At 44.2% G+C, this 12335-nt stretch overlaps 1 protein-coding gene across 1 annotated transcript in view; it reads right to left on the bottom strand.

Moving 5' to 3' along the window:
* The window catches only part of DMRT1 (doublesex and mab-3 related transcription factor 1), a 67875-nt gene that overhangs the window by 26706 nt on the left and 28834 nt on the right, over nucleotides 1–12335 (bottom strand). Inside the window, exon 4 of the mRNA XM_017808364.1 lies at nucleotides 5749–5911. Within this exon, the coding sequence (XP_017663853.1) occupies nucleotides 5749–5911 (163 nt within the window). The remainder of the gene's footprint in view (nucleotides 1–5748; nucleotides 5912–12335) is intronic.

Genomic DNA, 12335 nt, shown 5'->3' with positions numbered 1-12335 from the left:
ATCAACATGTATTTTTAGAAAGAAAGTAAGTCTCTGAGCATGGATACCACTTCAAACATACAAAAGGAATGAGTAAAATACTATTTATTTATTTAAAACATGCAACAGAGTTTTCCTCTAACCCTGCAGAAACACATCACTAGGATTCATAACAAAAGAGGCATGAGACAGAAAGCTCAGCCCAACAATCAACAGAGACACTTAAGAATGTATCGTTTGTATGAGACAGCACTTGCAGCACAGGCAATCAGTACTTTGGGAGAATGATCCACTCTCTTTAATACATAGGATCCACTGCTCACACAGCCTGCTGGCTGATTCAGCACTCATACAGATAACTATTAATACACAGGCAAAATCCCTCTAACTCTCTGAGGACTGTGAAAAGCACCAGAAGAAAAATGTCACAGGAGCGTAAATCAAAGACTAACAGCCTGAGTATATTATTTTGTCTGTAGATGGAAAAAGTAAAAACAGCCATCTCCTTCAGGAACACGCATAAGGAAAAGGAAGACGCTTCTAAGAAGCCTGTTAAATGGTTATGATCATGCTCGCAGGTTCAAGTTTCTTCCAAAAACACTGGTGCCTTTTTCACCCACCAGCTCCCTGCTATGGAAAAACACTTCTTCAGAGTCTGGAAAATGCTGTTTGATCTCAGTAAATTACATCTCACTGCTTGTCGGTTTCTGATTGATGGTGTAACTTAGGGAACAATATCTGTGTGTGGAATAGTGTCTGGAGAAGCAGTCAGGGATTATTGAAAATACAGTATTTATGCAGTTTAAAAATCAGTGGCACATTGCGTACAACTTTTTTCTAGAGTGATGAAAAATTACTGAAGTGCATTTGGGAACAAAGGGTGTAAGGTCTTTTGTCTATTTGTAAGAACACTCGACTGGTAAGACTTCTTAGTGAGTTAGTAGTGATGGATGAGAGAAAAAGTGTCAACTGCAGTTGAGCATAAAACCAGCTGCTACTCCAACCAATGGGCAGAAAGGAAGACGTCACTGTTCAATGGTGGTTAGAGAAGAGGGAATAAAATAAAGTTGAACAAAAGAGAAGGAAAATGAACCAAGGATCACTGATTTCTCTAAGCCATTTAAACCTACTGGAGAAGGAGGAAAAACCTAAGGTTTCATCACACTATGTGTTGTTTCTTCATCTATCTGATATGTCACAGTTAGCTGGAAAACTTTCAGAAAAGAGCCACTACGAAAGAACAGCCACCTTCTCAGCATAAGTAATTCTGGAGTTACTGAAGTCAAGGGCTTAGTGCTGACTTACTCAAGTCACAGGTTTGACTTCACACACACTTCATCTTCCAAAATCTCATTTGAATCCTTAAGGTCCTGTCATGACACAACCACCGTATTTTTCACAACACAAACAAAATAGACACCAAGACTTCAGCCCCAGAAAGACCATGACTGAAAACAATTACGGAACCTACACAAGATACATCCTTCCCCCAGATAGAAAGAGCAGAAGACTAGTTTAAATGTAGAAAAGCAGCAGAGAAGCAAACGAAGATGGATGACGTTGCCAACGGTGTGACTGTGAAAAAACCCAAAAACTTGGCAGGTGTGAAGTACATGAAAAGAAATACTTCCTGCAGACCATACAAAATTAAACTGCCAAATCCACCAATTGCTAAGACAGTCCGGCCCAGGTAAGCAGGAGAGGGTGTGGCCAAGACCCTCATGTTATTCAATACCCTCTAACATCATTGTTGGGGGATGGCGCAGAGGGACACACTCACTTCCAAGGAGAAAGGATGTTCCTTTGTGATAGGGGGAAAGTGTGGCACGCTTAGGGTCTGTCTGCCATTGTTTTTCATTGTCCCAGGCTTGGTGAGCATTTTGCATGTAAATCACTCTCTCTTTGAGAACTTTTGTTATTAGTATTGTTGCTGTTACTATTTTCTTATCTCATTGTTCACTGTTCTTATCTCAACCCATGATCTTTGTCTTTTGTGCCTCCAATTGGAGGGGTGCAGGAGGGGAAGCAGCAGCTGTAGTTTTGCCAGGAGTACTGAAGTGGAGAATACCAGAGCAGCCTTAACTGTCACCCAGCATGGGGCATGAAGGGCTGAGATAACTACAGATCTGCCCAGAGTGGGATGGAAACAAATTTCATCTAGGCATTTGTGTATTAGGTACAGAGCCATTGGTCACAATGTTGTTCTGTCTGTTCATGTGGGTGTGATAACCCTGTATATATTCTCCTATGTGTTTCTTGTAGGGATCTTTTTCAGAGCAGGGAGAGGAATCAGGATTGCTCTGTTGATGTACTGTGTGATATCAGTTTTGGTGTGGTAACACCAAGGGCAATGAGGGTTATTTGGGATTGTATTCAATGCCGCTCTCCTGCCCTGGCCTTGGGTGCTACTTCTGGCAACTCATTAACAATGGTACCCAGCCTGTTGGGGGAAGAAGGGAGGATGATTTTCGCCAGCCTTTCACCCCTTTTCCTCCTTCAGTCCTGTTATAACAGCTTTTGAGAATTTTTAATTTCCTTTGGATTTTAAGGAAAGCATGGTTTTGTTGCTTGGTCTGCCAGGTCTCCTCAGTGCAGTCCACACCATGTTTAGAGTCAAGAAAGAGATTTCTACGAAGGTCATTCAGAGATCTGCCCCAAGAGTCAATAAGTCACCAGTGGCATGGAATGTGGGAGAAAATAGGCCAGTCTGGGGGGAAATTCTCTGTTCCAGTGGTCTGCAAGTTCACCCCTGAACAACAACAGGACTCTTAAAGTGACAGAATATTTGCAAGGAAATGCTGGGGCAACTCCAGAGAGGAGTAATTTATTCCAGTTTGCTGGGCCCTGGCTACTATTTGTAGTCACTAGACAGCACCCACAGAGGGAGGAAGAGGAAAGCAGGCCAACAGGTACCGTGTATACTCAAACTGCTGTTGAGCCAGAGGAACAACTTATGCCAGTAGCAGTTGCTCCTATACAGAATAAGAAGTCCAAGGTAAGAAGCAGGGCCCTTGTAACAGGAGGAAGAGGCAGGGCTAAAGATAATCACCAGCTCCCTATCCCTGGGTGAGCTGCAAGATATGCAAAAAGATTTCAGTTGCCAGTCAGGTGAGGCCCTGGTGACCTGGCTGCCCCAATGCTGGGATATTGCAGCCCACAATATGACACTAGATGGTAGCGAAGCCAAGAAACTGGGATCCCTGTCCTTGCATGTTGGCACTGACAAGGGGATCGGGAGGAGGACAAGAGTCTCTCAGCCTCTGGAGGTGACTCCTGTCAAGCAGGAGGGAAGGTATTCTCTCAAGAATGGTCTAATAGTGCACCCAAGCAGGCGGAAGACCATGAAGAAAGGTATCCAGTACCTGAGAGAATCAGCTGTGCTGGAGGTAACCTATATGGATTCAAATAACGAGCAGTCCCCTGTAAATCCAGATGAGGTCCACTGTCCACAATCCATGTGGTGGAAGTTTGTACGGAGCATGCCATCATCGTATGCCAACTCATTTACATCACTGGCAGTGACATCAATGAAAGAACAACAAACAGTGCTCCAGTGACTATCCAGCTCTGGCCATATGGAGATCTTTTCTCCTCCCTACCAACCTGCACCTCGGCTGTGGAAAGACTGTCCAAGACTGTGGACAGATTTGAAAGATTTGTACAAACTAGAGAGGAAATATCCCATGCCCCACCAGTATGGACCAGAGTTTCTGCCATTGGGAGCAAGCACCCCCCATTTGAGAGAGTGGGTACACACCACAAGGTAACCTGTGTTTTTATCTGCATGACCAAGGAGAGGACATGAGGAAGTGGGATGGAAAACCCACCTCTGTCCTAGAGATGGGTACGTGAGTTGAGAGGAAGAACAACCACTGCAGGAAGTTCTTCAAGGATAAATGCTGCTCCAGTTTCCAGTGGGCAAGTCCTCTAACAGAATAAAAGGGCTGATGTTACTTCTGATCCTCTTGAAGGGACTTCCCAGTCATATTTACAAGAAGTGAGCAACAAGTACTATGACCAGAACTAAAAGAGCTTTGCCTCCAGCCAGGTACTGGAAAGTGACAGTTGGATCTATTGGACTGTGTGGAGTTGATGGCCTGGCACATCACAACCACAAGAGTATAAGGCTTTTGTTGGACATCAGCACACAATGTACCCTGATGCCATCAAGATGCAGGGGCAGAATCCATCTCTGTTTCTGAGGTGACATGGGAATCTCCACAGCTGACTGTACTGGAGGCTGAAGTGAGCCTGACTAAGCTAGTTTACTCCAGCAGAGACATGTTAACAGCTATGTATACGCTCTGCCTGCTACTGGAGTAAGGGAACAAGGAAGCGAGAGAAACACTGTCAAAACCACAGGGTAAATTCATCAGCACTTTCCTGGAAATTCCTGCAGATTATAACAATCCTTAGGAGAGCCTGAAACACAATATGGAAAGAAAGATTTATCAGCAGTAGTTTTAAATTAACTAATGCATGTGATTAAGTTTGAAAAAAAATAGAAGCAAGTCTACAAATGGCTTTGTTATCTGGCTGAGATGCAGAAATAGTTCTCACATGTGGTTCAGATAGAAAAGGACAGCAAAGGCTCAGTGGAAGATCTCTGCAAAAAATCACAGACAGTATTTCCAAGAAGAGAAGAAAGGTAATTCTGTGGCTGGGGCAAAGATAATTATTTGCTCCTGTGAGAAAGCAAGGTGGTAAACACCAAAGACAGTACCTCAAGTGAGTCTATGTACAACTTAAGAGACATACACAGGTGCAAACATGCAACTAACTGGACTCCTGAACCACAAGACTTCTAAGTATAAGCTTGCACTACTGTACACTAACAGCCTTACTTAACCACCACAATACAGGCCTTCCAGAAACAGTCACTGTCTTTTAAATGCCTACTTTCTGATGCTTAGCTTTCTTCCCAGAACCAACTCGCATTTCCTGGGTGCCTGCCCAAAGCAAGCCAGTTCCAGGCTTTGTGAGGCATTGGATTATTGTATTTATTATTGGCTCAGACCAGTTCAAGTGTATCTCTGTGAGGGAAGGGACAGGTTGAATTTCATGAAGGTGAGGTGACTCCCTGTTCTACACCCCAGCCCCTCTGGGCCTTCTTGGGCAGCCTCAGTGCAGCTGTCAGTCATTGGCACACCGGAGCACTCCCCCACACCACAGCCTAGAGCCCTTAACCCGGCCCCAGACTGGCTGGTACACTGGATGTCCCAGCTGGGGGGGGTGGCCACAGTGGGCCAGAGCAGACAGAACCAACACCATCCGGCCATTGCGTGGTCATGGCCCTGACATCTTCTGGACTCCTGGTAGTTGGATCTACACTGGATCTGGGGTGCTAGCTATAATTCTCTCCTTTCTTTCTCTCTCTTTCTTTACTTCTTCTTTTCTTCATCTCCTTTATTGCTATTTGGGCAACTTACAGCTGGATGGGTTGGATTTTGCTAAGTTATATGGGTTAGCATGTGCTAAGTCAATGCTTTGTGGAATGCTTCTTTTTGTTGAATGTTGCCCTTTAAAGGGTTGCCAAATTTCCTTATTTTCTAAAGTTTGCCCGTAAAAGTGTGTCATTTGACCTCCTGAGAAACGTGTGCAGTGTCTTCTCCCGCGCGCTCTCTAAGGGCCTTAAAAGAACTGAAGACTCCTTCTAATAGATCCAGTGAGTAGACTTTTGGAGCCTTGTACATTTTTGAAGTAAAACCCCTACAATGAGCTTGTACCTCAAACGTGGGGTCTCACAGGTGCCCCTGTGGGTGCACTTACCTCTTGCTTTTGACTCCGAGGAGGAGGGGATGTCCTCAGAGGTCAGGATTTGGGGAAGGCACATGGGAGCGCCAACCCCCTGTCCCAAGTAGGAAGTAGGTGGGTAGTAGGAACACATGCGGTACTGGGAGCTGACAGTGTGGTGTCTCTCCATGCCCTTCACCTGTTGAGAGAGAGAAATACAACAGCAGCCTGTGAAAGCCAAGCCCCAGCAGCACAGGCGCACCCCACTGACACACAAGCACGTGGCTTTGAAGGAGGTCACAGTGGGTGGATGGTAAGTGAAATCCTGACATGCTGGCCTTGGGTTTTTGCTTTGGTGCGTTCACAGTGTGCCCACACCGATCAGCTACAGGGGAGCTGGCATGGTATGGGATGTGACCTATCAGCAGCAGCACACCCATGACTGTTTAACATTACCACAGATGAAGCTGCACACAAGCATGTACCCTTCACAAGCAGGTCCCCTGCTTACAGCACAGACAACAAGTGTTCCAGACCCCTTCAACTGCATGCACCTGGCCAGTGTCAGAGGTGAAGTGTCCATCCAGGTCCTACACCTCTCCAGAGACTAACCCATCTCAGCCTGGTGGTAACTGTTCTGCCAGAGACCCAAAGGGTGGCTAAGGAGGACAGTCCTGCTGACTGTCTCACGCAGGACATGCTCCATGGCATCTGAGCAGTGACACACGCAGACAAACACATTATTTTTGTTACAACACTGAGAGATGGGGAAAATATTTTCCTGAGTTACCCAGAGAAAGCAATCTGTGGATAGACTACATGGGAAGACAGTAGTGGAGCCACAGACGGGCACCAGCCAGCAGGTCTGCCATGTCCACCAGACAACCCCTTCTCCCTCCTGTAGACCGCAGCAAATTGGTAACGCTCACAAATCAAAGTTTATCTTACTCCAATGCCCTGAAATCATCCAAACTGATCGAGAACAGTAATGCTTTTTTGTGTTTTATAGAAAAACTACCAGTATTATTTGTTGCAAAGCCCTACAATGCAACATGGCCTTGGTACTCCAAAAAATGCAGCCAAAGACTTCATAAGGTCAACATTTTCAACAGTAAAGGTCTCCGTAAGTATGCTGGGCAGTGAATAATTATAAGATAGAAAGCTTCTTGGCAGAGACAAAATATTGCAGTTTTGTACCAGGTGTAACGGTATCAGTGTCAATAATAATGCACGTCCAGCTACGCCATTACACAATGTCTTTGCAAGCAGACATGCTTGTCAAGCCTCTTCAGCCACCTCTCACCTCGGCTGGAGGAGCTCTGCCTGCTCACTATGGCTCCTCCAGGTCCTAGCCAGCTGTGCCTGGAGCCCTGCTCCTCAGGTCTTCCCAGGCTGCAAAGCTCAGACAGAGGAGCAGCAGAGGCAGGGTGTGAGCCTGCTGTCCCAGATGGCTGCTCCATGCCAGCAGACCTCCGGGGGCTGGTCCTGGCAGTAGGAGCCACCAGCACCTCCCAGAATGGAGTTATCTCTTGTTTTCCAGGGATCCCCTTAATAATTCCATATTAATTTTCATATGCCTAGCTGGAAATGGCTCAAGTCACAAAAATGCTGCTAGTGCTCTCTGAGGTAGAGGGCAACAGCCAGCTTTCCGTGCAGAGGCAGGTTTGCAGTGAGCTAAAGTACTGAGAGACAGAGAGAAATAGAGAGAGAGAGAGGGAGGGAAAGAGAGAGAAAGACAGAGAGAGAATGGTGGCTGTTCACAAGAAGCAAAATGCACCTCTGCCTGTCTTCTGACAGCAGCACAGTTGCACATACTTACACATGTACTGAGGAACCATCAGGACTTTTTTAGTTTGTGAAAGTTAAAAGTTCTTCTATTACAAATAAAAGCAATGCTTAAGATTTTTATTTTTCTACCTCTGCATGCAGAAAAAGTTCAGTGTGCACTGAAGTTTCATCCATAATAAACAGTAAATTGCTCTTAAAAAATTTAACATGTCATGCTGAGGAAGCCTGAACTTGAACCACTGATATCCCCTCTCCTCTTCCAACAAAAGGCACGCTTCAGAAACTTCAGAAACAGATACCCTCAACAAAACTCAGGCCGCCTTTGCCCTGAAATTATGAATTAGCAACACAAACTGCCCAAAAGCACAGTCCAAAGGGCTTTTGAACCTGCACATCTGCAAAGCTCAAAAGCTCTAGAAGTACTGGAGAAAAAAAGCTAGCAAACTCCTCTCTGCCTGCTGTATTGCACATACTGCCTTCCTTCCCTTCGTGGGCAGGGCTGTGCGCAGCACCCACAGACCTTATGTCTCCACCTCTCCCTTGTTCAAGGGCATGTCTGCACACGTACAACTGAGAAAAGGTTGCCTGCAGCAGACAAAATTATTTCAGTTGTAACTAAATGGAAGGATCATTCCCTGACACCAAACCGATCATGCATGTTTCCCTTCCCTGTACAGTGGGTGCAGTGACTCGTCTCCTTTCAAAGCTCTTTTTAGAGTTTTTCTCCATTTCTTTAAGAAACAACTCACCTAAAGCGTCTAGATGCAATGAATTACTACTACTATTATTATTAGTGTGTGGTAGCTGGCTAGCAAGAGACATGTTTTATAATCTTATTACCCACACCAAGTCTATGAACCACAGTTCGACCAACAGCCACAGGCTTGGCTCTGCGAAGAATATGCTGTTTATTAATCGCTGAAGAAAATCTAAAAGCTTTTGGCTTTGTTCTATTAAACTGTTTAGAATACACACCACAGTAAAACTGAACCATAAGGTTTCCTTTTTATAGTGCTTAGCAATCCTATTATACAGTAACAATAAAAAAACAAGCAATTGTAAAAATTCTTGACCTTAGCGCTGCATTACAAAGGAGTAGGAGACCACTACCTCATGAGAAGGGACGTTTCCTCTGTATTAATTCCTGCAGCTCTGCATTAATTCCTGCAGCTCTGCAGCCCTGTATGTTTTTGGGTGCCAAAAAAGGAGATAAAAACAGCCCTGAGGAGGCCCCGGAATACTCAGATTATTTCCAACGAGGGCCAGTTTAGCCTTCCAAGCGCTGCAGTCAGGTACCAGGTTTGAGATCCTGCCCTGGGTCCTGTCCAGGGGGAACGCTGGGGTCATGCAGGGATCACAGGGGGAGAATGCCTGGCCTTCTGGTGTCTCCTTCTGCCTTCCCTGCCCCTTCCAGCCCCACAGCGAAGCCAAGTATGGGTTGGGACAGTCCCACAAATCACTCTCATTTGTATCACCACAGGCTATGTGCTGTAAGAACAAGGTATATTTTAGGTAGGCAAGTGCTGTGGAAGGGAAGGGCATGCAATGCTCTTTGCAGAGAGCAAGCTGAGCTCCTAAGTTGCTCCTCTTCCAGCCACACACTGCTTGTGCCCTGCCCCAGCTGCAGGATTCACCAAGTACCTCACTGACTTCAGTGGGAGACACACATCACTGGAGCAGCACATTTGGCCTGTTCAACATTTGCAGGTTCCTCTAAATTGTATTATACAGCACACACTCAGTAGTGTTTTAAAAGATGTACTGCAAGCAACAGTGGGATGCTTAAAATTCATAAACAAATAAATATGGCCCGATTAAAAGGCATACAGTGCCTTCTTTCCCTGTGCCTTGTAAAGTCAATATGAGGAACTGAGAGGCAGCTACAGTTTGCCCACAGACAGAAAAAGTTGGAAACAAGACTTGTTCATCACTGAGCAAAACAGTCAGTGCAGCCCTACAGCTATGTCCAACAGTGACAGAATACACAGCAAAACTCAGAGAAACCTAAGTAAAATGCTCTCGCATCAGATCAATCCTGCAAAAAAGCTTTCTCAACAGCTGGTGGAAAAGCATGTACAGCCTGGCTTCTCTTTCCAAGTTCCTGGCAGCATCTGCATAACCTCTACACATCATCTTCACGGAGAAACAGATGAAGAGAGGAGGAGGCCAGATGAGAGACAGAAAAGAGTCAAAGCAGGCTCAAGTGGTGACTCAGTTTTCCTGGGAGACTACAAAATGGTCCTGCCCTTCCCAGATGATTCATTTAGGCAAAACATGGGTAATTCCTTTATTTGCAAAAGCTGCCAGACACAATCTCCTTGAGAGCAAGTCAGTGTTATTTTAGCAGCATCTCCACATTCTGCAGTTGATCCTGACTATTTCCAAGAAGGACAACAAGCAAGAGAAGGTCGTGGATGCTATCATGGGTAACAAGGGCTGCAAAAATTTCAAAGCAACAGAGGAGATCAAAGTGCAATCCTTCAGCTCTGCCACTGGTGTGCCACATGATCCTGGCCAAATCCCTTTACACAGGATTTCCATCCTTCTGTCTCACTCATGACTCACAAACAGTTGCCCTAAACAAAAACCAGTAATTATGGAAAGACCAGAGAAACTCTGTTAGAAGTTTTAACACAGCCTCTTCCTTCTGCTTTGATCTTAAAGCCAACTTTAGGGTGCATAAAATTTCATTTATGTGTTGTTTCTTGCAAACAACAGGATTCACGGGTCAGATTTTGGCATGGGCAAGATGGCATCCACCAGGCAATGGAATGGAAATCCAGACATCAGGAAGCTCCACTCTGTCACCTGTGGGCTGTATGACTGTGGCAAGTTATTTAACACTTCCCCGCCTCAGTCTGTGCAGCTGTAAACCAGGGTTGCTGCTACTCTCCCACCTTGCAATGCTGCTGCCCATGTGCTAACCCCTCACAACTACTATTTCACTCATGCTGCCCAAGGTGGCTTTGTTTCATTCCTAAAACCAGCTAAGCATATTGTCCAGCACAAGGAAAAAATGAGTCTATGATACCCCGCCTGGATTTACTTTGATTCTAGCATAGAAAATACAAAAGACATCTATATCTGTCCCTCCTTGATAGACAAACTTAATTAACCTTTGCTATTCTGTTCCAACCTATTCTTTTAGACAAAGGCAGTGACCCATAAACAATATGTTACCATCAGAATCTCAACTGCAGTGACACCTAGAGATATAGCTCTATCAGCGGTATCGGAAAATAAACCGCTTAGATTAGCTCCTCCAAGAAATACGGATTGCATTCATGTCACACATGAGCTGTCAGAAACATTAGGATACTTTTAGCATAAATCTGTAGTGTGAAGGGTATGTTATGAATACAGTATATAATACACTGCTTACACATAAAATCTGGATTGTCTTGGGTGACTTGCACAATGTGTATATATTTACACACACATGCACACATTTTACACTGACTTTTGGAGAGTTAGACTGCACATTTCTGTACAGAAGGACAAGTTTTTTGAAGAAAAACTAGGCTATAAACTAACAGCAGGTTATAGAAGTTGAAAAGATCCATCCTTTTTTATTAGCAAGCAGCTATTTTTCAAACTGCTGGCTGTCCTATCACAGCAACACTTTTCTGGATTTACTAAAGGACAGTTTGTTAAGTTTGGTACTTCTAAGAAATCCTTACCAAACAGTTTCCTACCTCAGCAATGCTAAATATTTCACTTCCAAATTTTAAATGTAATTCCCACATCAGAACATGAGTTAAAATTTCTCAGTCTGACTCTCACCAATACTTATTTTAGGTTTTAACACTAAACCAGTATAAAGAAAGAACAAAAAAGTTGAGGTTCTGGAAGGGAGAATACTGGTTTGCCAAGCTGCATTACAAATAAAAAAAAGGAGGGGGGGAAGAAATTACATGAAATTCTGAAATTTGTCCAAAATTTTCACACCAGCCTTAACCTTCTTCTGAAGCAGGATCCCTGGAGTTACCAGAGTAACAAAGAAACAGTGTGGGACCACATTCTGCATCTTGCTGATTTTTAATGGCCTATTTTTAAGAACCAGACATTTTAACATGTTTTGGGGATGATGCTGACTTACAATGAGTCCAGATGATCCTTATGCTGTGGGTCACACACCAGCAGTTTCGTTGCCATCTTAGGAAATCAAATCTGATTAGATTCGGGCGTGTCCATCCAAGTTTTACTTTTGTTGTGGTAGAAAAGACTGCACTCACCTCATCATTTCCAACTGCTGTCCCTAAGCAGTTACAGTGAAACCCATTTCAGAAGCGCCAACTTTCAAGTACCCCAGCACACTCTGACTTGCAGTACTAATGTCAGAGAACTCATTTTACTGTTAATTGCATTTAATCAACACAAATTCCTGTTGTAATGAACAACTGTGAGACTTTCAAGGGAGAGTCCAGATGCTCACACAGAACTGAAGTCAAAGGAGATGTACAGTAACCATCAGATCTGCTACGTTTCCTCACCAACCTAAGCTTGTCTTTTCCTCAGGTGCAACACCAGACATATCTGATTATCTGCCTTAGAGCTGGCAGAAGCAGCAGAATATAAATGATGGAAAAGGTCTCGACCAAAACAAAAATCTTCATTATTCTTATCAAATCTTATGGATACAGCTTCTGGTATCCGTGTATATAAATGAACAAAACCTACACAGAAATATATAAAATATTTGCACCTCTATGAATCCAGTCAAGCATACCAGCCTCTACAAAGAACAAAGACTAATGAAATCTGACATTAATCTACATTAAAGATTCAGTGATTCAGTTTATTTGCCAAGGCTCAATGATGCATTAATCCTCATC

The sequence above is a fragment of the Lepidothrix coronata genome, unplaced genomic scaffold (genome assembly GCF_001604755.1).
Source record: "Lepidothrix coronata isolate B3197 unplaced genomic scaffold, Lepidothrix_coronata-1.0 Scaffold22, whole genome shotgun sequence".
NCBI lineage: Eukaryota > Metazoa > Chordata > Aves > Passeriformes > Pipridae > Lepidothrix > Lepidothrix coronata.
Note: the sequence above shows the minus strand (reverse complement) of the source record. Positions and strands in the feature narration are given on the sequence as shown.